The 25,863-nt window shown below is 53.9% G+C and overlaps 1 protein-coding gene across 2 annotated transcripts in view; it reads left to right on the forward strand.

Annotated features, from left to right (window-relative positions):
* Positions 1-186: 186 nt before the first annotated feature.
* DPP9 (dipeptidyl-peptidase 9) overlaps positions 187-25,863 on the forward strand; it is a 37,919-nt gene continuing 12,242 nt past the window's right edge. Inside the window, exons 1-13 of one of the 2 annotated variants that reach the window (XM_005858770.2) lie at positions 187-503; positions 2,703-2,794; positions 5,941-6,194; positions 11,785-11,897; positions 13,508-13,681; positions 13,764-13,932; positions 14,628-14,741; positions 16,631-16,759; positions 18,332-18,393; positions 19,884-19,984; positions 21,197-21,374; positions 21,546-21,708; positions 24,118-24,197. In XM_005858770.2, coding sequence (XP_005858832.1) covers positions 2,736-2,794; positions 5,941-6,194; positions 11,785-11,897; positions 13,508-13,681; positions 13,764-13,932; positions 14,628-14,741; positions 16,631-16,759; positions 18,332-18,393; positions 19,884-19,984; positions 21,197-21,374; positions 21,546-21,708; positions 24,118-24,197 — 1,596 coding nt within the window. In that variant the 5' untranslated portion in view covers positions 187-503; positions 2,703-2,735. The remainder of the gene's footprint in view (positions 504-2,702; positions 2,795-5,940; positions 6,195-11,784; positions 11,898-13,507; positions 13,682-13,763; positions 13,933-14,627; positions 14,742-16,630; positions 16,760-18,331; positions 18,394-19,883; positions 19,985-21,196; positions 21,375-21,545; positions 21,709-24,117; positions 24,198-25,863) is intronic. The other variant, XM_005858769.2, reaches the window with a different exon arrangement.

Raw genomic sequence — 25,863 nt, forward strand, 5'->3', positions numbered from 1 at the left:
CATCCTCATCCCGATCCCCAGGCCCATCCGGCCGCCCACCTTCCTCCCACCCCGTCTCAGACCGGCCCAGACACTTCCCGACCTCGATGCTGCCACGGAGCCCTCCCCTTTGCCACCACCCCTGTCAACCCTCCCTTCTCCCTCCGTGAGGAAGTCCCTGGTCTCCATAAAAAAAAAAAAAAAAAAAAAAAAAAAAAAAACAACCCTGCTTTCGAGGAGCTGGGACTTGAGCCCAGATGTGCGCTGTGGTCGCCAATCCCTGTGTCCCTGGCAGAGCCCTGGGGGACTGGGCCCTGGGAGGACTTGCCTCCTAGGCGTGGTCCAGGGCCAGGGGCTGGGACCCGCTGCAAACAGCCCAGGGGGAGAATCAGGCAGGCAATCCGGACTCCCCAGGGGTTGGTCAGTCCCTCCGTTAACCCACTGTGTTCAGGACACATTCGCTCTCTCAAGGTCTGTGTCCCGCACCCGCAGCCGGAATGGAGGCTTTCTGGACCCTTTAGAAGGTCAGTTGAGCGGAGGTGGGGCGGCCAGGCAGGCTGGGTGTGGGCTAGTGGGATCCATCCGCCTGGTCCAGGGCACAGAAGCTGGCAGGAAGTGGGTTTCTACAGCCCTGGGGTCGGTCACCGCCCGCAGGGCCAGCCGGCTGGGACCCAGGCCAGTAGCTGCAGTTTTGTGTGCTTTTGCTGGAGGCTTTTCTTTGCGTCCAGCATCCCCTTCCAGCTGCCCCACCCCCACCCGTATGTACCCCCTGAAAGACCAGGGATGAGAAAGTGGAGAGTGCTGATTCCAGCCGAATTTGGCAGAGGTGTGGCTGCAGTCTCCCACACCTAACACAGTGCCTGGTATTTGGTCAGTGAGTGGGGGGAATTCTGGTCCCTGATTTAGTCCAGTTCTCCCCTAGGTGTGATTTTAAATAACTTGCTTAGTCAACAGTATTAGTTGTCATGTAGTTTCTACTCTGCCAGGCCTTTCCCTGTGCAATCTCATTTAATCCTCACAGTAGCCCCACTGCAGTCCCATTTTATCGCTGGGGAAGCTGGGGCCCAGAGAAGTTAAGTGACTTCCCCAAGGTCACACAGCCTGGCCGTGGCAGAGCCAGGATTTGGACCCATACCTTTCTGATGCCCAGAAACCAGTGCTTCTTGTGGTGACATGTTGCTTCACCGCTCCTCCATGATCCCTGTCCTGCTTTTTCTTTAAGCATCTGGGCACCTGCCTGTTGCCCTGGGACCTGGCTTGTTGAGAAGGTTGTTGGGTGCCAACCAAACCAGAGGTCCCTTTGGCTTTAGACAGTGTTCAAGTGAGGACAGTGACAAGTTCACTCAACCACAGTGTTTATTGAGTGCTTCCTCTGTGCTCGGCATGGCTCCGGGCTCAGGACACACCAGGGACAGGACAGCTGCCCTGCCCTCGTGGAGCGGGCATCCCATAAGGAGTGCTCACTCACTCAGCAGGGGTTCAGAGCCTCAGAACTAGTGATATTTGGGGCCAGGTCATTCTTTGTGGGGTGGAGGGAGAGGGCCATCCTGTGCATGGTGGAATTGTGTCTCCACCAATCAGATTGCTAGTAGCATGCCTTCCAGCTGTGACAACCAAAAGTGTCCCCTGGGGGCCAGAATTGGCCCTGGTTAGACACGCTGGATAGGAGATTCCATTTACCCTCCCCCCAGGAGATACTACTGCGTTCTCTAGTCATTGGATTTGCTGGGGTCCTTGGATGCTGCATACATTTAAATACCTGAACTGCATTCAGGGAGGGAGAGAGAAAGTGACTCACAGCCACTGGGGGTCCTTCTGGTTTATACCATCAGGGATTTTATTCTGGTGTCTATTGTGAGCCTAAGGATCCAACTCAAACTTTTCCCCCAAATAATGAATGCAGTTTCCCCCTCAGCACTGCTGACCCTGGGGGCAGATCATTCTCTGTTGTGGGGACAGTCCTGGGCATGGCGGGGTGTTGAGTCTCATTCCTGACCTTCACCCACTTGATACCAGTAGCACCCCCACCCCCATCAATGGTGACAACCAAAAAATGTCTCCAGACACCACCAAGGGTCCCCTTTGTGAAGCACTGTCCTAGAGCAAGTGCTGTGCAGAAAGACCAGGTGTTGTGATACGGGGGACAAGTTAGCGACTTTGGATCCAGTGCCAGGAAAGACCTCTGAAGAGGTGATATTGGGACCCAAAGGATAAGAGCAAGCAGGTCATACAAAAAGGAGGGACAGGGTATCCCAGGCAGAGGGACTGGCAAGTGCAAAGGGCCTGGAGTGGGAATGAGAGTGGTGTGTTTAGGGAAGAGTAAGGCCAATGTGCCGGAGATCACGGTCAAGGGCAGGGGAGCCGGGGAGGTCAGGAGGGCCGTCGGGGGGCATCCGCAGTGGGGAATTTGGCTTTATTCCATTTCTGGCCAGTGTGTGGGTGGGGTTCTTGGAGCCATTTGACACTCTCCTCTTCTCAGGGACTTCTCACCTTGGGAGAGCTGCTAGGCAAAGAGATGCTGGGTTCTGGCAGATGTCAGGCACCCTCTCGAATTTCAGGCCAGGGCCTAAACCACCTACCGCATCAGAACGGCCTTGGCCTTGAGTGTTCCCCAGGGGAATGGAGGGCTGCCTGAGGAAGGGAGAAGCGGGAGAAGAAGGGGAGAGCTTGCACCCCTGGAGTGCCTGCTGGGAGTTGCAGCCCTGTGGTCTCTCCCTTTGCAGGCTCCCCCATCTTCCTGATCAGCCAAGTGGTTAATGCGGACGGTTAAGAAGCTACGCCTGGACAACAACTCAAACACAGGAAGTTGGAGGAGGTGAGGCGCATGGCTTTGGGAGCTCTGATTGCCGGGAATGTTGCAGAGTCTTAGGTCTGGGAAGATGCCTTTGCACCCTCACCCCCCTACATTTCTGCATTTCTCTAAGGTGAAGTTCTGGCTATTTTGCGTGAGGAGGCAGTGTGGGCTAGTGCAGGGTTTCTCAGCCCTGGCACTGCTGGCATTGGGGCCAGATCAGTCTCTGTGAGGCTGTCCTGGGCAGTGTGGGTTGTTGAACAGCATTCCTGCCCCCCACCCACTTGATGTCAGGAGCACCCCCAGTCAGGACAATCACACAAGTCCCAGAGATTGCCCAGTGTCCCCTGGGGATGGGATCAGCCCTAGTTGAGCACTGCTGGCCTGGTGGTTAGGATGTGAGCTTTGATTCCAACAGACTTGGGCTACCTCCCCTGGGGGTGACATTGGTCAGGCCATTTGACCTCTCTGAGCCCACTTTGCAGGCTCTCCAATGGAGCTGAGCCTGAAACTCACCTCCCAAGCTTACAGTGAGGACTAAAGGTCATTACACACACAAGATTCGTGAGTTTGGTAAATTCCACGTGTGGGGCCTGGCGTGATTTGAAGAAACTATAGGAATTTCTCGACCAAGTTGACCTACGTCAGTCTCAGTTTTCTAACAATCTCAGGCTCATTTGCTTTTGGGGAGGCAGGAAGGTATCAAAGATGATGCTGGAAGATGCTCAACATGGTGATTGGTTCCCAAAACACAGGTTCTGAGAACATGCAGCCCCCATGTCTGGTGGTGCACGTGTCGGGTATCAGTTAGTGATGGGAACCCATGTCTCTTCTCGTGTGCCTCAGGTCCCAGTGGGCACAGGCTGGACTGCAAACTGACTCTGTGTAAGGCTGGTCCTAAAAGCTGGGGGCCTCCGTGGTGCTGGGCAGAGAGGAGCCTGCTGCTTCCTGGGAACCCCCAGCTTCAGGGACGTAGGGAGTGACCTGAACGCCACTTCCCCTGCCCCCGGCTCCTGACCTACCCTGCCCAGCACCTGCCCAGCACCCGCCTCCCTTCCTGCCTTATCTGTGGTTGGCCTGAACTTGCCCGGAGCTCAGGATCCACGATTGCTTCTTGCCTTCCACTTGCTTCCCTCATCACAGGCCCCACTCGGGTCTCTGGTTGATGCAGGTGGTGGCCCAGCTCCTGGAGCACCAGCTCAGGCCAAGATCATAGAGCTCCCGTCAGGCCTTGGCAGTGGCTGAACCGGAGGTCCCGCACTGTGTGCTGGTGGCGTCACAGGCTGTGAAGGCGCCCTACCGATTGGCAGAAAAAAAGTGGAGGTGGACATGGCCTAAGAGGCTTCAGTCCACTTTCATTTCCCAGCTGTGTAAACTCTTGACTCAAGAAGGCCAGCACAGGCTGGCGCTGGATGGGGAAGGGCGGCACAGACTTGCTTCACCGGGGCCCCATTTCGTCCACCTGTCCCTCTTCCCCAGCCGCTTCCTGCAGTCAGGGCTTTGCCTCTGGGGAGAAGAGGCGAGTGGAGAGCCTGACTTAGCACCAAGCCTTCGCCCGTCTGGGAGCTCGGGCTGCCCCACTGCATCTACGAAGATTCTTAGAAGTTTCTCCGATGTTTCATTTCATTTCTCATCTCCTGGATCGCATTTTCGCTCCCTGGACTCTCTGTAGCGATTGGAGGCAAGATCTTTTTTATCACTCTTTGCTGTGGAGCTAAGCCATGTGACTTTGTGAGTGCTTCTCCAGGCTCTTTGCTTCTGGGGTTCCCTTTGGGGGCCCTGGAGGTCACGGTCTGTTTCTCTGCTGTGAGCAAGGCTTGAGTTGTGGTGGCAGAGTCTGGGAGGGCTGGATGGTGAGAGGAGTTCCCCTGGCTTGGTTTTCTGGGCTGGTTGCTGGCGGTGCTTGGGTCCGTGTGGGTTCTGGAGTGCTCAGCCGGTCCCACTCCTCACCCCTCAGTGAATCTCCCGCCATCTCTGGGTTCGGTTTGTTTGACCCGAGGGCCCTGAAGCCTCTGCTGGCCTGTGGTCGAGGAGGAGCTGAACTGACTGCTCCTTCTGACTAAGGGCAGGACACCCAGCTCATTGCGCTCATTTTGGATGGCCTCGTGAGATGGCCTGGCTCTTCCACAACTGGGTCACCGTGTTTGTGTTTAGATTTCTCTAAAGCAAATATTTGCCTGGCCAGTCCAGTCTGGTCAAGAAGTGTGCTCAGCAGCGTGGGTGGGAGAGGGAGGGCGGGGGCCTCTGCACGGCCACAGCTGCTCTGGAGGGGAATGGCCTCTGAAGGGGGGTGTGCACATGCACGCTCTCACCGAGTTCTCACGGTCCCGGGGAGTATCTGCCTGCTTCTCTGAGCGCCTCTGGTGAGGCACAAGTTTTCCCTGCTGGCCAGCAAGCTGATGGCACAGGTAATGAGGTTTGGCAATTAATTCTCTGTGCTCAGGCTTCTGTGCATGGGCCAGTGGTCTTCCATGGCTCTCTGTGGAATGCCCGCTGTGCCAGGGGCCACGTGAGGTTCTGGGGACACAGCCATGAATGGGACAGACACAGGGGAGCCAGGCGATTGACAGACCACCATTGTGACGCATTCTCTGTGGGTGGCATGTGGAAGATTAATGGAGAGACCAGCTTTGGTATAGATGGTCATAGAAAGTTTCTAAGGACCTGACATATTTAAGCTGAGATCTGATTTGCTGTTACTTCAGCAAAGAGAGGAGTTTAAAAAGTGTTCCAGGCAGAAAGACCAGTATGAGCAAAGGCCCTGGGGTGGGAAGGAGTCTGGGCTGTTTGAGGAGCTGAGAGAAGGCCAGTTCGCCTGGGGCATAGTGATGACAGGGAATGAGGTTCGAGAGTGGCCGAGGCAGAGGACAGAGCTCTGAAGGCCAATATGAGGACTGGTTTTCACCAAAGGGAAAACCCCCAAGAAAGAGTTTTGAGTTGATAGACAGTTACCATCATTCAGCTGAGAGGTGACGGTGGCTTGGATCTTAGTCGGCAAGGTGTTGGAGAGAAGTGTAACAATTTAAGAAATATTTAGGGGACAGGGAAGGTTGCACAGTGTGGGGTTTGGCAGGGGGAATTGGAGTATCTGACAAGGAGACACTCCAATACGGAACTGGGGTACCACTTCCCTTCTCACTTTCTTCCCGCCTGTCCCTTCCTCCTCATAGCTTCTCGCTGAATTCTGAGGGGGCGGAGAGGATGGCCACTGGGGCACCGATGTCCGACCCAGGCGACACGGTCGAGATGGAGGACCCGGCAACCCACTTCCAGGTGCAGAAGCACTCGTGGGAAGGGCTCCGGAACATCATCCACGACAGCCGCAAGAACTCGGGCCTGATCGTCAACAAGGCTCCTCATGACTTCCAGTTTGTGCAGAAGACAGATGAGTCAAGCCCCCACTCCCACCGCCTCTACTACCTAGGTAAGCCCTCCGTGTCCCTGCGGGCCCCTAGGCTCCTTTGGGCCCGGGGGCTGCCCTTGAGCAGGACAGTGTTTCTGGGATGGCTGTTACTAAATCCTCTAGTGTCCAGAGGTCTCTGGTCCTCTTAGTTAGAAGGTCCAAATAGAGGGGCCTGCCCTGCGCAAACTGCCATGCCCCCCACGGACATCTGTTCACAAGGAAGGTTTGGCCCAGGGTCCTCAGGAGAGTCAGCTGTGCAGGTGAGGGGGGCAGAGGCCAGTGCCGCCCCGTCTGTACTGCAAGGTGCTATGGTTCGGGCCTGAGCCACTGAGATTGTTTTCAGTACCAGTCAGTTGGGCCTGCCCCTGGGCTTGGGAGCTGTGGGACTCCCTCAGCAGCGGGAGCCACAAGTAGCTCCAGTAGGCTCTGGCTGTGGAGTGAAGTGTTAAGAAAGCTCATGGAAAGCCCTGGCCAGGTGGCTCAGTTGCCTGGAGCATCATCCCATACACTAAAAAGGTTCCCAGTTCGATTCTCACATACCTAGGTTGTGGGTTCGGTCCCCAGTCAGGGAGAGTATGAGAGTCAAACAATCGATGTCTGTCTGTCTCTTTCTAAAAATCAATAAAACCATATCCTTGGGTGGAGATTTAAATAAATAAATAAAAGAAGGCTCCTGAAAGCTCTGTGATTGCACAATCGTGCGCCCTGTGGTCTTAACAACAGAGGATGGCCTGCCACATTTTTGCACAGCTGCCCCAGATACCTGGATAAGCATGTTTAACAGCTGATCACTTCCTCCTCCTCCGGGTGTGTGCCTCTGGAGCAGCATTCTACACGTCTGCAGTTGTTTGCATGTGTGTTCTGCCGGGCCAGGTGGGAAGCTTCAGGGTACCCTCAGCAGCCAAGCCCTAGCCTGGCTCCTAGGAGGTGGACAGTTTCTATCTACTGAGCTAGTGAATGGTGCCCTACTTCACCTAAAGGTGGCACAGAGCAGGTAGAGACAGTTCCAAGTGTGTTTGAAAGCACCTGTCACATGATTGTTGACCAAGGCAGGTTTTTGTGTTCAGCACTCTCAGCTTCTGGGGCCCGGATCAGTCTCTCTGTATCCTCAGCCCCTGGGACAGTGCCCATTCCTGGTCATGCCCTTCGCCCTCAGTCAGTATTGGAGTGAGTGATGGAGTGAACGAATGAAGGTCATTTGCCCGAGGTTAACCCCATGCTAATGATTGTGACTGTGACCTAGATGGACATCAGATGGCTCGCCGCTTTCCGCAGTCGATGCAGGTCCTCCTCAAAGAGACCCATGGGGTTGACCCAGGTGGTGGCAACCCAGGTGGTGGTTGGGCAAACACAGGGTCAGAAAGGCAATGGACCAGCATGGGGGTCATTAAGCAACAGCCGGCTGCTTTTGGAAATCTAGTTTTACTGATGCCCAGCATGCCCACTCATTTATTTCTGTCTATGGCTGCTTTTCTTTTATTTTTTTAGAGAGGAAGGGAGAGAGATAGAGAGTTAGAAACATCGATGAGAGAGAAACATCGATCAGCTGCCTCCTGCACACCCCCCACTAGGGATGTGCCCGCAACCCAGGTACATGCCCTTGACCGGAATCGAACCTGGGACCCTTCAGTCCGCAGGCCGACGCTCTATACACTGAGCCAAACCGGTTTCGGCTATGGCTGCTTTTGAATACAGATATAACAAAGGTCATATGGCCTGCAAAGTTGAAAATATTTACTGTACGGCCCTTTACAGAAAACAGTTTGCCAGGTCTAGCCTGGGGGAAATTAGGGCTGGATGTGTGTGCTTCAAGCTTCGTTTAGCCAAGGAGGAGCTTGGCTGTTAGGACTGAAAGTGGCCAAGATTCAAGGAGTCTGGTGAGCTGTTGCCTCTCTTTTCCCTGGAGTTTCCTGGCCCCCCTCAATCCCTTTTTTCCACTTTCTTTGGTCACTCACTCACTCAAGTTCAGATTCCGTCCAGGTCAAGGTACTTCTATGAGTTTCCTAGGGCTGCTGCTGTAACAAAATACCACCAGGTAGGTGGCTTAAAACAACCAAGATTTATCCTCTCACAGTTCAGGGGACCAGGAGTCTAAAATCAGTTTCTTGGGCCGAAATCAAGGTGTTGGCAGGGCTACGCGGGGCTCCCTGCAGAGGCTCTTAAGGGAGAATCGTTTCTGGCCTCTTGCAGCTGCTGGTGGCTGCTGGTGGCTGCTGGTGGCTGCTGGCATTCCTTGGCTTGTAGCTACATCGCCGCAGTCTTTGCCTCCATGGTCACATTGCTGCCTCCTCTTCTGTGTCTGAAGGCTCTCTCTGCCTCCTTATAAGGCGTGATTATATGTAGATAATCCACCCTAATCTCCCCAGTTTAAGATCCTTAACTTAATCCCATCTACAAAATCCCTTTTACTACAGAACGTAACATATTCACAGGTTCTGGGGATTAGGGTGTGGACATCTCTGAGAGCCATGTACAGAGCTGCTGGAAGGGACAGAAATCCTCTGAGCTCCTTTAAGCCACCAAGTACACCTCTTAGTCAGGTTGCAGGGGCATCTCTGGGTACCCCTTCCCCCTCGGACCTCATGATATGGTACTCCACGCCTTGTGGAGCCAGGCAGCTGCCCTGCGTGTGTTCTTTTCCATGGGTTCACTTTTACTGCCCTGCCATCTGCGCCCAGGGTTACTCGTCTAGGGTTCTAGCCAACAGCAGAAATGGGTTTCTGGCAGAAGGAATCAGATGGCTCAACATAGGTCAGATGTCCACTTGGCCAATTGGTCACGGCCTGTGGGTATGTCTGCAGCTGGGGTAGGCCGGTACCCGAAGTCCACAGGAGGCTCTGAGGGCCCATCCCAGTGAGTAGGGGTGGCTCCCGACAAGGGCTGTGGGCCCGGCAAAGACCCCGAAGTGTGCCTAGAACAGTTCAGTTCTGTACTGCCTCTTTCGGGGTGACACTGCTCACCCTTGAGCTGATCCAGTTTGAATCACTCAATATCCTCCAGGTACCCTTGACCTCACTTCATGTCCAAGTTCCTGGGACAGCCCTCTCCAGAGCCCCCCAAATATTTATAATATGGCTTTGCACTAGCCCAGCACCTAAGCAAATGCTGGCCGTCAGCGACTCTGTGGGTGAACAGAAGGGGCCTCCAAGGGCGATGCCTAGCCTGCCCCTTTAAGCACCACCTCCCCCCTGTTTCCCCTGGGACCCCTGCCTCCTCAGTGGGCACCAGGCTTTGCCAGTCAGGGCATGTGGAGCCAGTCACTGAGTCCTCAGTGAAGGCTCAGATGCGCCTGATGGAGCCCAGTGCACTCAAGGTGGGTCAGAGAAGGGACTGTGCTGGCTGCTGCTGCCAGGAAGATGGGATGGCGGTGGCTCAGGTTCCAGGGCTCAGACTGCAGTGTCAGGAAGGCCTCTCCTGGCTCTCCTGCCCCTCCCAGGGCACATGAGCCTCTCATGTAGGACAGAGAGGGCCCAGGGCCGGGCCCCAGGCAGCTTTGGGGCTTCTTAGGCAGGAAATACAAGACCACTGTGTGCTCGCGTCCTATGTCCAGATCCAGGGTCCTATGCCCCCACCAGGCCAGTCACCCAGGCCACAGTGCATGGTGGTAGGGATGGTGGTTGCATTGGAGATGGGGACAGAGGGGACAGAGCTGGAATGAGAGGGCAGAGGAGGGGCAGCGAAGGCAGAAATCAGCGGTAGTCATTGGTCATCTCAGACCCTGCCTTGCACGCTGATCATCACCGTCACTGGTCACTGGTGCTGCGGGCAGCTCATCCAGGGAATGTGCTAGCCTAGCCAGTGGTCAGCAAACTGCGGCTCGTGAGCCACGTGCGGCTCTTTGGCCCCTTGAGTGTGGCTCTTCCACAAAATACCGACTTCTGCGCATGGGCCACGAAGTTTCACTGAAAACCGACTGCTGCCCATGGGCCACGAAGTTTCAATCGCACTGTATGTGCACGCCCGCACGTGGTATTTTGTGGAAGAGCCACACTCAAGGGGCCAAAGAGCCGCATGTGGCTCACGAGCCACAGCTGGCCTAGGCCATCAGCTGGGGAGAAGCTAGTCCCAGTATCCTGGGCAAGGCCACACCCTTGACTTCCCATTTGGAAAGCTGTCCCTCAGAGCTCTGCAGACGGAGGTTGTCCAGAGCGTGTGCTGTGGGCAGCGTGGCCGGGCAGTGTCATGTCTGCGCCTCCAGCTGGGAAGGAAACCAATGGAAGCAGCTTAAAGGGTCCTTAGGCATCTAACTGTGAGCGCTGCCCACCTGCACATCTGAGTTAGCTTTATATTTTCCTTAAATCTACTTTTAAAGGAACCCTAATTAACCTAATGATTCTCTTTAAATATGCTTTTATTTTGCTAACTGTACTTTGTGAGCAACTTTATCATAAGTGGAAAACCCATGTCACTCACCATATCGAGAAGCTACCTATAAAGATAACTGTAAACAGAACAATTATTTTTATTATTTTGGTTAATCCTCACCCAATGATATTTTTCCCATTGATTTTTAAAGAGAGTGGAAGGGAGGGAAGGGGAGAGAGAGGAGAGGGGGGAGGGGGGAGAGAGAAACATTGATGTGAGAGACATACATCAATTGGTTGCCTCCCACACACACCCCAGTGGGGACCCAGAGATCGAACCTGCAACCCAGGGTGTGCCCTTGACTGGGAATCAAACTTGTGACTCTTCGGTGCACAGGCAGCACTCTAACCACTGAGCTACTGGCCAGGGCTCTGCTGTTAACTTTATTAACAGCAATTGTATTGTCATCCATCCAAAGGAAAGACACTACCGGTTGGAAGATCTGCCATTATTTTATTTGCCACTAGGAACAGGACAGCACTTCAACAATAAGACACATCTCAACATCAGAGATCTAAGAATGTGAAAAATTACAACTTACTGGAATTAGGTTGATATCTCTGAGTGACATATCCCAGGCCTTTGCTAAGTGCGTTATATTTCTTACCTCATTGAATCCACACAGAATCCTCACTGTGCAGCTGCTATCATGTTATAGATAAGGTTAGGTCAGTGGTTCTGTTGGGGAGGTTCTGCCCTCCAGGGGACACTGGGCAACATCTGGGGACATCTACAGTCATCACGACTAGGGGTACTCCTGGCATTGAGTGGGTGGGGCCAGGAATGCTGCCACAGTGCCCAGGACGTCCCCCACAGAGAGTGTCCCAGTGTCACAGTGCCAAGGGAAGAGATGCTTGACTAGACACACACTTGCTCTAACCCTAGAGCAATTCCTGGCCTTTGCAAAAGCTTTTACTAAAAAGGAATTGACCGGAGTCTCGCCTATGGAGAGCTGGATAGCCCTGACCACCCTTTTTTGTTCTATTGTGTGTGTGTGCTGTTTCTTCAGTAATTTAGTCCAAACAATTCAGCACACACATCTCAGCCGTGGAGGATCGGTACTACTGCTGACATGCTTAAACCTGGGTTCGTAGCTTCTCTGGGGAGGGGTGTGCAGCCAGGTTGTGCTGGCAGGATGGCATAGAAGCAGAAGGAACCAGCTGGGCCCAGGCACGGAGAGCCTGAGGCTGGCCCGGCCCTGTCCTGGGCCAAGTCACCCATTCTGTTTTTCTCCTCTTCCCCCCAGGGATGCCTTATGGCAGCCGAGAGAACTCCCTCCTCTACTCTGAGATCCCCAGGAAGGTCCGGAAAGAGGCTTTGCTGCTCCTGTCTTGGAAACAGATGCTAGACCATTTCCAGGTGAGCTGCACCTGTCGGGTCCTGCCTGTGGGTGAGGGAGGTGGCCACAAAGTGTACACCATTTCCTTGGGTCCTCAACTCCCGAGGGGCCCAGGCCAGCCACACAGTTCATGCACACTGCAGAGCAGAGCTTCCAGCAGCCCTCCCCTCTCCCTCCTTCCTCTTCCCCCCTTTCTTTTTCCCCCTCCCCTCTACCCTCTCCCACTTCCCCTCTTCTCCTCTTCTCCTCTTCCCTCTCCCCTCTCCCCATTCCGTCTCCCCTCTCCCCTCTCCCCCATCCCCTCTCCGCCAGTCTGCGCTCAGCCCCAGAGTGTAGGCTTCTGATAAGAGTGTTTATCAAAGCATCTCTTCCTTTTAAATGCCTCACCAAAGACTTGAACTGACTTGGGCCCAGGCCTTTTTACGGAGACTTGGCTAATAATGTCATCCAGAGTTGACTCGGTTCCAGGGAGAAGGATGGCGGGTGAAGAACGAGAGCGCCTTTTTCATTGGTTCGTTTAGTTCTGTAAAAGGAATTTGACAGTAGGGTGTGGGGGGATGACACACTCTGAGTTTCTCCATGCCAACGCAACAGCTCTCCCTTTTGCCTGCCCCATTTAGTCCCCAAGCCAAGGAGCTGTGTTCACATAGCTTTTGTCTCGGCATGGGGGTAATTTTGCTTTGGGTTCTGCTTTTTTATTTTTTTTATTTAAGAGGAAGGAAGAGGGAGAGCTAGAAACATCAATGATGAGAGAATCATTGATTGGCTGCCTCCTGCACACCCCCTACTGGGGATTGAGCCTGTAACCTGGGCATGTGCCCTTGACTGAAATCGAACCTGAGTCCCTTCAGTGCACAGGCTGATGCTCTACGGGGCTTGGGTTCTGCTTTTTTTAAATGCGTTTCTTATCATTAATGTTCCTCTACATCTCCATGTCATCTTCAGAATTCTCCTTGCCCACAATATTTTAGCTGCCCAGACCCGCCAGGGTTGGGTGTGTGGGGATCAGGTGGTCTGGAATTTGCCCTGCCCCCCACCTGTGCAGAAAGTATAACTGGTGTTAGGTGGGTTTGGATCAAATGCTTGCTTTTTTTAAATGTGTTTCTTATCATTAATGTTCCTCTACATCTCCATGTCATCTTCAGAATTCTCCTTGCCCACAATATTTTAGCTGCCCAGACCCGCCAGGGTTGGGTGTGTGGGGATCAGGTGGTCTGGAATTTGCCCTGCCCCCCACCTGTGCAGAAAGTATAACTGGTGTTAGGTGGGTTTGGATCAAATGCTTTTGGCAGGAAGAGGGGGTGAAGAGGATGGAGGCGTCTGTGGGGTTGGCCTGGGGACCAGGGAAGAGCAGTCCAGCAGTGTCTCCATGCTGTGGGGCAGAGGATGGTGCTGTCTGCCTTGGAGGTTCCAGGGGAAAGGGGCACAGGGAAGCCCAGAGGCGGGCAAGAGGGGAGGAGCTCCGTGTAAGACCTGAAAAGGACCTGCCACCCGTTCCGCTCGGTGCAGCGCTGCTCATCAGAAGGTTCTCCCTGGCGTGGACCCAGGTCAAATAGGTCCCTCCTGGTAATGCCCAGGTGCCAGTGCCTCTGGCTGCTGACACTGGCATCTGTCTCCTGTGTGTCCCCAGGCCACGCCCCACCACGGGGTCTACTCTCGCGAGGAGGAGCTGCTGCGGGAGCGGAAGCGCCTGGGCGTCTTCGGCATCACCTCCTATGACTTCCACAGCGAGAGCGGCCTCTTCCTCTTCCAGGCCAGCAACAGCCTCTTCCACTGTCGGGACGGGGGCAAGAATGGCTTCATGGTAAGTGCTGGTCCCTCGCTGCGGTGGGGTGGGCAGGTGGGCGGCATCCTGCCCCCCCTGAGCCAGGCCTCTCTGTCCCCAGGTGTCCCCCATGAAGCCATTGGAAATCAAGACCCAGTGTTCTGGGCCTCGGATGGACCCCAAGATCTGCCCTGCCGACCCCGCCTTCTTTTCCTTCATCAACAACAGTGACCTGTGGGTGGCCAACATTGAGACCGGCGAAGAGCAGCGGCTGACTTTCTGCCACAGGGGTAAAGCGGGCAGAGGCGTCAGTCCTGGCCAGGGTGGACAGGAACCCAGGGGTGTGGTCCGTTGGGCCAGGCCCAGGCCAGCACTTTCCAGGCACAGTCATCAAAGCCACCAGTCCAGCTTCTAGAAAATACCCTGCCCCCACTCCACTCTCCTTGACCCCAGGCACCTTCCTGACCCGGCTCTCACAAGCCACCCTCCTGTGTGGCCCTCTTGGCCTCCCTCCACCAGACACTTATTCTGCACCTCTGCTCACTCGGCCCCTCCCACCTCTGCTCTCCTTTCTGACTCCATGGTTCAAGGTCAGATCTCACCTGCTCCCCAAGTTTTCCCTCATGCTCCTCCTCGTTGACCTTCCCCTTCTAAAGATGTTTTAGGAACTCAGCACCTGGCATGGCCTCAGACTTGCCCCCCTGTCCTGCCCCACAGCCCTGGTGCCCTCGCTCTAAACCTGAGCAGCTCAGCCGGGGGCAACTCAGACACTGGCCATGTCCAGGGACACTTTTAGTTGCCATAGCTGGGTGGGGATGTCCTGGGATCGAGTGGGTGGGAGTTCAGAGATGCTACTCAACACCCCATAGTGCTCAGGACAGCCCCCCACAGAGAATGTGCTGACCCCAATGTTAGCAGTGCCGAGGGGGAGGAGCCTGCTTTAAATAAGACTCCTCACTTCTCGTCCTGCTTTCTCCTCCTCCAGGCTTATCCAATGTTCTCGAGGACCCCAAATCTGCGGGCGTGGCCACCTTCGTCATCCAGGAAGAATTCGACCGCTTCACCGGCTACTGGTGGTGTCCCACAGCCTCCTGGGAAGGTAGGTCCCTTTCCATTTTTAAAAAATGCTTCTATGGTCCTGGCCAGTGGTTAAGTGGTTTGAGCATTGGCCCGTGCACTGAAGAGTTGTGGGTTCGATTCCTAGTCCAGGGGATGTACCTGGGTTGGATCCCTGGCCTGGGGCGGGTGCTAGAGGCAACTAGTCAATGTGGCCCTCTCCAATCGATGTTTCCCTTTCTCCCCCTCCCTCCCTTCAACTCTCTCTAAAAATCAATGGAAAAAATATTCTTGGTTGAGGATTAACAACAAAAATGCTCTGTGTACACTTCTTTTATTAATAGACTCTGTGTGCTTTTCTGCTCTTTGCACTTGTCACTTTAAAGAAACCTCAGCAACCTTTCTATTGATATCAGTGTCTCGGTCCATTTGGGCTGCTATAACCACACCACAGTTTGGGGGGCTTAGAAACAGCACTTACTTACATCTCATGGTTCTCAAGGCTGGGAGTTCACGATGAAGGCGCCAGAAGAGTCAGTGTCTGGGGAGAACCTCCTCCTGGTTCATAGATGGCACCTTCTTGCTGTGTCCTCATGTCCTGGGGTCTCTTTCATAAGGACACTTACCCCTCTCATGAGGGCTCCGCCCTTATGACCTAATCACCTGCCAAAGGCCCCATCATGTAATGCCATTATATCAGGGATAGGCTTTAACATTTGAATTTGGGGGGACACAATCCCTTGCAGTCAGCACACAACTCTTTGGAGCGTGACTGTGCCATGGTTTATTGAGCTAGTTTGGTTGTTTCTAGTTGTGGGTTTTGGTTTTATTTTGGTGTCATAATCAATACTCCTATGAATACCTTTATGCACCGATCCTGGTGGGTGATCTTCTGGGCGTATATCAGTCGTTCTCAGCTGGGGTGAACCTGCCTTTGGGGGACATTGCACAATGTCGGGAGACTCCTGTTTGTCACAGCTGAGTCGGAAGCACAGTGCTGCCACTCCCAAGCCACATGGCCTCGAGCCAGCCACTCAGCCTCGCAGGCGTCCAGGGCTCCGCCCTAAAGCAGGTGCGGAGCAGGCGGGGTGCTTCCGCAGACATCTTTGGTCTGTCCACAGTGAGTCTTAGGGCAGAAACAGGAAGCAGCAGGAGAACCTTCTCAGTGGCTAAGGAAGGAAAGGGCCTGCTGAGGAAGGAGCGGCCACGGCTCTGTCCCTGTGACGTCAGCTTGGCCGGTCACCCCACTCCTCTCAGCTGTTACCACCCGGTGATCTATTTATTCTCACAGTGATCTTTATTGTAATTCTTCTTCTGGAGACGTGTGTTAATTAACTTGGGCTGCTGAACCTGCTCCCAGACTGAGGGCCTAACCGACAGACATTTGTTGTCTCACAGTGCTGGAGTCCGCAAGTCCGAGGTCAAGGTGTCAGCACCTTGGCCCCTCTCCTTGGCTGCTCTCCCTGTCTCCTCACAGGTCTTCCCTCTGTGCGTGTCTGTTTCCTAATCTCTTCTTACAAGGACACCAGTCATATTGGATTAGGGCCCAACCTAATGACCTCATTTTACCTTAACCACCTCTTTAGAGACCCCATCTCCAAATACAGTCACATTACGAGGTCCTGGGGTTAGGGCTTCAACACAGGGACTTGACCGGAACATACACAATTCAGCACACAAACCCCCTCCATAGCCATTTCCCACACTGTTTTGTGCTGGGAATAGTTCAGTCCTCGTCCCCACTGTGCAGGTGAGGGAACTAGGCCCCAGGAGGAGGTGTGACTGGCTGAAGGTCTAGTAAAGGGCAGCCCCGGGTTCCAGCCCAAAGGCTCATGCTCTTGCCTGGGCCCAGCTGTGGCACAGCAGAGTCCCTCGTGTGCACGGGATGGGTGGCCTCCTGGCACCCTCAGTGGTGTCCCTGCCTCCTCCCAGGTTCGGAAGGCCACAAGACACTGCGAATCCTGTACGAGGAGGTCGACGAGTCGGAGGTGGAGGTCATTCACGTGCCCTCTCCTGCACTAGAAGAAAGGAAGACAGACTCGTACCGGTACCCCCGGACAGGTGAGTGCCCGGGACAGGTGGGGATGGCTGGGCAGTGGTCTGAGTCCTCATAGAGCAAGGTGAGGCTCCAACTAGGATGGGCCCACAGGACTCAGGAGCAGGCCGGGCTCGGGAACAGCAGCAGGGCCAGCACCGCTTCGGGGCCCTGGAGGCAGAAGGAGCTCGGGGAGATTGTGACGGGGTGTGGGCCCCAACCTAGGACGCATCAGACATTCACCACCTGTGAGGGTACAGACTCGAGTTTGCCTGTTTCTCAAGAGAAACTGTAAATCCAGACTCATTTGAGAAATTACCCAATTCTTTTTTAAAATATATTTTTACTGATTTCAGAGAGAAGAAAGGAGAGGGAAAGAGAGAGAAACATCAATGATGAGAGAAAATCATCGATCGGCTGCCTCCTGCACACCTGAGAATTGAGCCCGAAACCTGGGCTTGTACCCTGACCAGGAATCAAACCATGACCTCCTGATTCATAGGTCAATGCTCAACCATTGAGCAACACTGGCTGGGCAGAAAACCCCCAATTCTTAAATGTTGCTCGAATTATTTAAAAACACTTAGAAAGCCCGGCCGGGTGTGGCTCAGTGGTTGAGCATCAACCTATGAACCAGGAAGTCACAGTTTAATTCCCAGTCAGGGCATATGCTTGGGTTGCAGGCTTGATCCCTGGTGAGGGGTGTGCAGGAGGCAGCCAATCAATGATTCTCTCTCATCATTGATGTTTCTATCTCTCTGTCACTTTCCTTTCCTCTCAAAATTAATAAAAATGTATTTTAAAAAGATAATAATAAAAATACCTGGTAAGCCAAACAAAATAGGTGGCGGGCCAGGTTCAGGTTCAGCCTGCAGGCCTCTTGTTTGCCGCCTCCATGGAGGCAAATAAAAGAGTTGTTCTCGCTGACCTGCAGTGAGCAGCACCTCCTGTTCGCCATGCTGGCAGAGCCTCCTAGAGCTGTGGTTGGCAAACTGCGGCTCGCGAGCCACATGCGGCTCTTTGGCCCCTTGAGTGTGGCTCTTCCTAAGCCTTAGGAGTACCCTAATTAAGTTAATAACAGTGTACCTACCTATATAGTTTAAGTTTAAAAAATTTGGCTCTCAAAAGAAATTTCAGTCGTCGTACTGTTGATATTTGGCTCTGTTGACTAATGAGTTTGCCGACCACTGTCCTAGAGGATATTTTCAGTCACCGATGCAAATGGGAAAAGTCAGTCTCCTCCCTCCCCAGTTGACAAATGAGAGCACGGAGGCCAGATTTCAAGCTCTCCAAAGGCAGCAGGTGTCTTCCTCGTGCATGTTCCACCATGACCTCCCCATCAGCTAGAGGCTGTTCATCACTCTGCCTGGAATGAGGTCCTGGCTCAGTCAGAAAGTCCTGCTCAGGGATTTTGTGCCTGGACCAGAGAGGGAGACCTGCCCATGGAGAGCCCTTTGGACACCCTTCCTCCCCCGCCCCCCATGCCCACTGTGTCACCTTTCTGTGTCCCCCTGCACCCTCCACCCCAACACCCCAACACCTGCTCTCACCCCACATGGGCGACACCTGCCAGGCTCACCTCACTTGCATTTCTGTAGGTAGCAAGAATCCAAAGATCGCCTTGAAGCTGGCTGAGTTTCAGACTGACAGTCAAGGCAAGGTAAGAGGGCCAGAGAGCCCCGAGAAGCTTCTGGGTGAGAAGAGGGGTCAGGGTATGTGTTTTGAGCTGGGTAGGTAGTTGGGCAGCATCAGCAGGCTGCTCACCCTCTTCCCGCGGCAGGTGCTCCCCTTGGCCAACTGAATGCAAAACAACACCGTCCAGAGCTCTGCTGCCCCCGTCACTCTGCACCTCACTCTGAAATGAGGGCAGCTCTGCTGCCAGGCTGGGCCCTGCTGCCCCCGTCACTCTGCACCTCACTCTGAAATGACAAGAGGTCCTCGTCACTTAGGGAGTTGTTGCTCAGGCCTCCTTAGTCAGGAGGGCAAGAGCGGCTGTGACTGAGAAGGGCCGTGGGGACGGGGACGTCAGAGGTTAGAGTTCAGACAAGCTGAGAAAGCCCTTGCATGTTTTTGCCAAAATGCATTCTTGTGTAATGTTTCAGAAGAAAGCGTATGATAAACTACACTGACTTTTGTAATTGAGGAGTCAGTTTTTGTTCTGGGCAAAATTCGGCCCTAACCAGACCCCTTCTCCACTCTTGACCAGAGTATTCGTGCAGATTTAACACAGATCAGCTCTAAGTGGCTTTGTTTTAAACAGTCCCTGGCTCTGCCGGACAAACAGGGTCCTGCAGTGGTATGGGTTATACCAACTGAACAGGCAGTTGGGGATGTTAGGGGGGTGCCCGCTGGGGTGTGGGGCATGCTGAGGCCCTGCCTGCCTTTTCCTCCTGGGGAAATGCCATGCCAGCCCCATTTAGGCTCCAGGAAACTGTGGCATCCAAAGACTATCTTGCCCAAGGCCACCTGGCTTTGCAGTGACAGTCCACACCAGAACCCTGGGTTTCCAGCCAATGGGCTATCATAATAAAGTCCCACAGACTAGGCAGCTTAAACAACAGTTTATTGTCTCACAGTTATGGAGGCTAAAAGTCTGAAATCAAGGTGTCGGCAGGGCTGGTTTCTCCTGAGGCCATGAGAAAGGACCTGTTCTAGGCCTCTCTCCTTGCCTTGTAGACGGTCACAAGACACTCTACCCATGTGATACCTGTGTCCACACTTCCAACACGAGTCCTATTGGATTGGGGCCACTCTACCTGTATGACCCCATCTTTAGGCCTCTCTCCTTGCCTTGTAGATGGTCGCCTTCTCCCTGTGTCTCATCACAAGACACTCTACCCATGTGATACCTGTGTCCACACCTGTTCCAGGCCTCTCTCCTTGCCTTGTAGACGGTCACAAGACACTCTACCCATGTGATACCTGTGTCCACACTTCCAACACGAGTCCTATTGGATTGGGGCCACTCTACCTGTATGACCCCATCTTAACTAATTGCATCTGTAGCCACTTTATTTTCAAATAAGGCCCATTCTGAGGTACTAGGGGTGAGGACTTCAACATGTGGATTTGAGGGGGGACACAGTGTGCCCCTAACACTGTCTACTCCTGGGTAGCATGTAATGTGACCTGAGTCTGTTTTCCCTTTAGATCGTCTCTACCCAAGAGAAGGAGCTGGTGCAGCCCTTCAGCATGCTCTTCCCCAAGGCGGAATACATCGCCCGGGCCGGGTGGACCCGAGACGGCAAATAGTGAGTCTCTGTCTGACAGCATCTAAGTCATTTATATTCAGGACCTGGGTGGGCCACTCCTCTCTACCCCCCACCTCCACCCCTATCGTAAGAATCATGGAGTCACCAAATAGAAGGAGTCCCGTTTCACTCACTTTCTAGCCCTTCTGCTCACATCAGAGACAAACATCTCTAACGGGTCCTAAAGCATGGCCCGGAGGCTCAATCCTCACCACCCATCTTTTTTTGTGAGGCCCAGGAGCCAAGAATGGTTTTTATGATTTTAAATGATTTGGGGGCTGGGGGATCTAAAGAATAATAATTTATCATACATGAAAGTGATATAAAACCCACAATTCAGTGTGTATAAATAAAGTTTTATTGGCACAGGGCCACACTCATTCATCTACAGCTTGTCTGTGGTTGCTTTCACATTACAAGGGCAGGGTTGAGTAGTTGTGAAGGACACTTGTGGCCCACAGAATTGAAATACTGACTCGCTGGCCCCTTTACAGAAAGGGTGTGCATCCCCTGCTCCAAACACTTGCCAGACTCCCTTCATAACAGAAACAGCGAGACTCAGGCCATGGGCTCTCGCTGGAACCTCCCATCCCTATGATGTTGCTCTTTATATATATGTTTTTTGAATTATTTTATTGATTTCAGAGAGGAAGGGAGAGGGAAAGAGAGATAGAAACATCAGTGATGAAAAAGAATCATTGATCAGCTGCCTCCTGCAGCCCCACATGAAGGATCGAGCCTACAACTTGGGCATGTGCCCTGACCAGGAATCAAACTGTGACCTCCTGGTTCAACCACTGAGCCATGCCGGCTGGGCTGAAATTGCACTTTAATTTGGTTTTAGTTGCTTCCTGTTTATTTTGAGATGCTGCTTTTCCACTTACAGTACTGATAGGTCTCCATTTAAAATACATTTAAGTTAAAAATTGTCAAGTTACAGCAAAGTATGAAATCAAGGATGGTGTGTGTAGGTGAGGATTTGGCTGAAATTGTGGCTTTCTCAAAACTGCTCTATGATTTCATGATGTAAGCTGTTTCCAGAAGTCAGGTTGTGGAGTTCTGTCAGCCCCCCTGAGCATGCATTCCAGCCAGGAAACTGTGTGTCATGGGGTTACTTGGTCAGGTATTGGTGAAGTTGACAAAAGGGGGCTTTAGTCACCAGTTTCCGGCTGCTGGCCCCTGAGGCCTCTGGCTTCTCTTTCGCCCTCTCAGCGCCTGGGCCATGCTCCTGGATCGGCCCCAGCAGCAGCTCCAGCTCGTCCTCCTGCCCCCAGCCCTGTTCATCCCCATCACCGAGGATGAGGAGCAGCGGGAGGCCTTCGCCAGAGCCGTGCCCAGTAACGTCCAGCCGTACGTGGTGTACGAGGAGATCACCAACGTGTGGATCAATGTAAGGGTGGGGAGGTGCTGGGTGAGCATCCGGGTCCCCCACATGGAGAAGTGAGCTCAGGCCGGCCTGCCCCTGGCCAGGGAGGGAGAGTCCACAGGGGCTGGGTTTGGCCTCCCCTTCCTCGGCAGGGTGTGCCTTACCTGACGTGTCTTCCCTCTTCTGCCCGGACAGGTTCATGACATCTTCTATCCCTTCCCCCAATCAGAGGGTGAGGACGAGCTCTGCTTCATCCGCGCCAACGAAAGCAAGACCGGCTTCTGCCACTTGTACAAGGTCACCACCGTGTTACAGCCTAATGGCTACGACTGGAGCGAGCCCTTCAGCCCCGGGGAAGGTGAGCACAGCCTGACTAACGCCATTGCTCATCCAACTGCCGTCTGAGGTTCCATGTGCTGTTTGTTCACTGATCCCACCCTCTGACTCAGCCGCCCACAGGAAAGAAGTCATTCACACCTGGCAGGGGTTACCATAGCTGCCTATTCATTCATTCAATCAACAGGAGTTATTGAGCACCTGCCAGGTGCCAGGCCCAAACTATAGCTGCAAGTCAGTCCCAGACCATCTGCCTGTTTCTGTAACACATGGTCACGCCCAGTCACTTATCTGTCCTCTGTGGCTGTTTTTGTGCCCCGATGGCTGTTTTTGAGTAGTAATCCAAAAACTATGAAAGATGCTGTCCCGGGAGTGATGAGCATGAGGGGCTTTCTTTCTAGAACTGGTGGTTAGAAGAACGTCTCTGGATAATGTGCCATGGAGCAGGGACCTGGAGGATGTGGTAAAAATGGCGGAGGCAGCTACACAGAGCTCCAGGCCTCACGAACAGCCCATGCAAAGGTCCTGGGGCAGGACCATGTCTGCATGTTAAGGGAACAGCAAGGAAGCCTGTGTGACTGGAGCAGAGTGAGAGGAGAGAGGGAGCAGGTGAGGGCAGAGGGGATGGGGCAGGTCGTGTAGGGCCTTGTGAGTCTCGGAGGGAACTTGGCTTTTACATTGGCCTTCCACCACTTTAAAATGATTCCTGAGGTTGCTGTGTGGAACGTAGCCCGAGGGGTGAGGAGAGGGACAGGAACGGGTCAGGCGGTGGGGCTGGGCTGACCCAGGTGATTCGATGCACTCTGCACTTTGACCACTAGCTGACACGGTTTGCCTGTGGATTTGGATGTGGAGCCTGAGAGAGAGAGGACGGCACAGGCACCAGTTGTTCCGTCACAGGTCTGTTCCGAGATGGGAAGTCTCTGAAAGGGGCAGTTTTAGGAGAGAACAACCCAGAGGTGGGTTTTGCACGTATCCAAGGTGAAGAGCTCAGTAGTGGGAATGCCGTGTGGGCAGGTTCGTGTGCTCGGAGTTCTGGGGAGAGAATGTATTGTGATGGGAGTGTGGCCGTCCTCGCCAGCAGCCTGGATGGCATCTCAGCCCCTGGACAGGACAGAGTGCCACAGGGCCGAGCCTGCGAGTTAAGCCGGCTCCTCCAGCTTGGAGCAGGGTCTCTCCTGTGGGCACTGCTGACCTCAAAGCCGGGTCATTCTCCGTATGGTCGTCCTGGGCACTGGGGGGAGTTCAGCAGCATCCCTGACCCCCACCCACTCCCCAGTTGTGATAACCATAGATGTTCCCAGGTGTCAGCCAGTGTCCCTTTGGGCCGAGTCACCCCAGGATTGTCCTACAGGTTAGAGGTAGAGCCCACAAATGAGCCTCAAGCAGCCACCTGCACAGGGGACAGAGACCCAAGTGAGGATGTGTTCAGGGTGCCAGGAGCCGAGGGGGGCCTGAGTGTCAAGAGGCGAAGCCACACACTCCGAGGGGTTGGGTAAGGCAGGGACTGAGGAGTGCCTGCTGTCTCAGGGCACTGCCACTCGGGGTTTGATTCGGCCCCACATGCCGGCTGAACCATCTGCAAGGAGAGTTTTCTTTGGCTCATTGGTGTTGCTGCTGTTGGCTTTTCTGTTGACTTACTGACGCCACCTGGCTTTGGGAAATGTCACTTGAAAAGTCCTCATTTCTGCCTCTTGAAATGGGCCAGCTGAGCTCGATTCTCACCTGGTGGTAGAGTGGAGCTCGAAGCAGGTGCCTCTCAGGAAACCTGCTTTTGAGTTGGGCACACCTGGTTTCCCATGCACCTGTGTGTGGGCCTCTGCTGCATCCCCATCTCACACTCTTGTCACATGTCTTCCACCTGCTCGATGGCAGTTGGACAGATGAGAAGGCGTGGCCTCATTCACTTTAAATCAGAAGGAATGAATTCTTTAAAGGGCAGCCTCCAGGCGTGCTGTGCAGTCGAGTGAGGCCAGCAGCCTGTTGGAATGCACGAGCGGCAGGACAGTGGTGGCGCTGGCACTGACGTGTCCGTGCAACACCTGCTTTCACAGAGGACAATCCTGCTGGAGAGGCCCAGCAGGCATGCTTGGCAGGGCCCTCTGGGCCAAGAGAAACATGGGCTTGAATTTGGGTAGCCAAGAAGACAAGAGCAAGAGCAGGGAATAGGGCTCAGAATGGGTTGGAGTGAGATGGGGACCAGCCAGCTGCGCCATCGTCCGTGCCTCAGCGGGAAGCCTCGGGTGGCTGGAGAATTGAGGAGGGGCAAGGCTGGCCTGGGATGCAGAGGCTGTAGACTGGCATTTGCCAGGTTGGTGGGGGCCGGTCTGGACAGTGCAAGTCTGCTGTGGTGCAGGTGGGTCTCGGTGCTTTGTGTCCCCATCACAGCTTCCTGGGGCCCCTTCACCTCTTTTCCTTTCCTTATTTCCAGATGAATTTAAGTGCCCTGTCAAGGAGGAGATCGCGCTGACCAGCGGTGAATGGGAAGTTTTGGCCAGGCATGGCTCCAAGGTACCAGCGTCTCCATGCACACTTGTACATGCACAGGCACATAGACACACACTTCTGGTCCCTCTCAAGACCTCTTGTGCTTGTGGCTCCCCTGCCCCCACCTGGCCACTCCTCCCTTCTGCTCCGCCCCCTCCACAGCCCCAGCGTGCCCAAGGCCAAGGCTGGAGGCACACTGGGTCCAGGATGCAGGGCCCCACCTGAGCACATTCTCAGGGCCACAGGGAGCTCTCTGTTATCCTCCTTCCACTCCATTAAACCACTCAACCCTGGAAGAACAGTTTGTGGGACACTTGGGGTGCCCACTGTGGGATCGTCTTGCAGCTTCCAACCAGGGCCCTCCCCCCCACGCTTGCCCGAGGGGAGGTTCAGGAGCAAAGGATGCGGCCACAGGGAAGACCAGAGGCGTTCGTTCCATTCCCCCAAACGCACCTCTTAAAAACACAGCGCGACTTTGCCTCTGGCTACAGCATCTTCACAGGGTCCAGGTTTACAAAGGGTCCCCTTAATCAGACTTCCTGGTCCCTACTTCACACCAGCATAAATGCCTCGTGGACCAAAGACAGACATATTAGCACATGTGTGTCCCTCCCAGTGCTCTTCACATGGTGGGAAGTAGCAGTCAGTCAGCACTGGTGGCCAGCAGTGGCAGGAGGTCCAGGCTCCGTAGGGAACTGTGTTGATTACAGCAGAACCACACCTGCCGGAAAGCCCTGTCACCAACTTGTAAAGCCGTCACTACAAATTGCTGGGAAAGAAGCTGTAAAACCATGAGCACAGTCCCGATTCAATCAGATTTTACGTTCTCATCTTTATGTGTGAGGCAAGAGGGCCAGATAGTGGGGCACCCAGAGGTTAAAGGACAGTCACCTACTCTTGGCTGTGCTTGCTTGCGGTCAGTCTTGCTGGAGGTGTTCTCCCACCCTATCCCCCGACCCCAGCTCTTAGCCTAGCCCTGCCCCCCAAGGAGTAGCTGGGTTCTAAGACTCCGTTTCCTCATCTGTGAAATGGAACCATCTAGTAGCTCTAATTCTTTCATCTTGACAACTGGTCTCTCCCCCTTGTTATTGCTGATGATTCTCTGTGGGGGCATCCTGGGCACTGCAGGGTGTTGAGCAGCCTCCCTGCCTCCCACCAGAAGTACTCCCGTTTGTGACCACCACAGATGTCCCCAGACATAGCCAGGTGTCCCCTGGGGGCAGAACCACCCTGGGTGAGGACCCTGCTTTAAAGTACTTTGAAGCCCTGGGCATATATAGGGTTTGGCACACACATAAGCCAGCATCATCCCTTTCTCTCTCACCGAACATTACATTGGCATGCCTTATCTTTTTACTCAGAAATTAAAAAACAAAAGGAGCTACAGTGACCTCTAACATCCCTGCCTGAGGTCATGTGCCCCCGGCTATATCTGCGCTCCCTCTGGAAAGATGTGGCCGTGGTGGATCCCTGGCCTGGAGAACGCCGATTTCCCCGTTTGTTTGAGTTTTCAAGGACATCCTCTATTTCTAGAAAACCTTTATTTAAGAAGCATGGTAACAATGAACAGTCAATATTTGTTATAATGACTGGGTCATTCTAGATACGACGCACATCGGAATCCCCTTCCGCCGTCACCCTGCACTCTGCAGCCTCTGCCCCTCCTTGGAGGTGACCACAGAGGGAAATC

The sequence above is a fragment of the Myotis brandtii genome, unplaced genomic scaffold (assembly GCF_000412655.1).
Source record: "Myotis brandtii unplaced genomic scaffold, ASM41265v1 scaffold122, whole genome shotgun sequence".
Classification (NCBI taxonomy): Eukaryota; Metazoa; Chordata; class Mammalia; order Chiroptera; family Vespertilionidae; genus Myotis; species Myotis brandtii.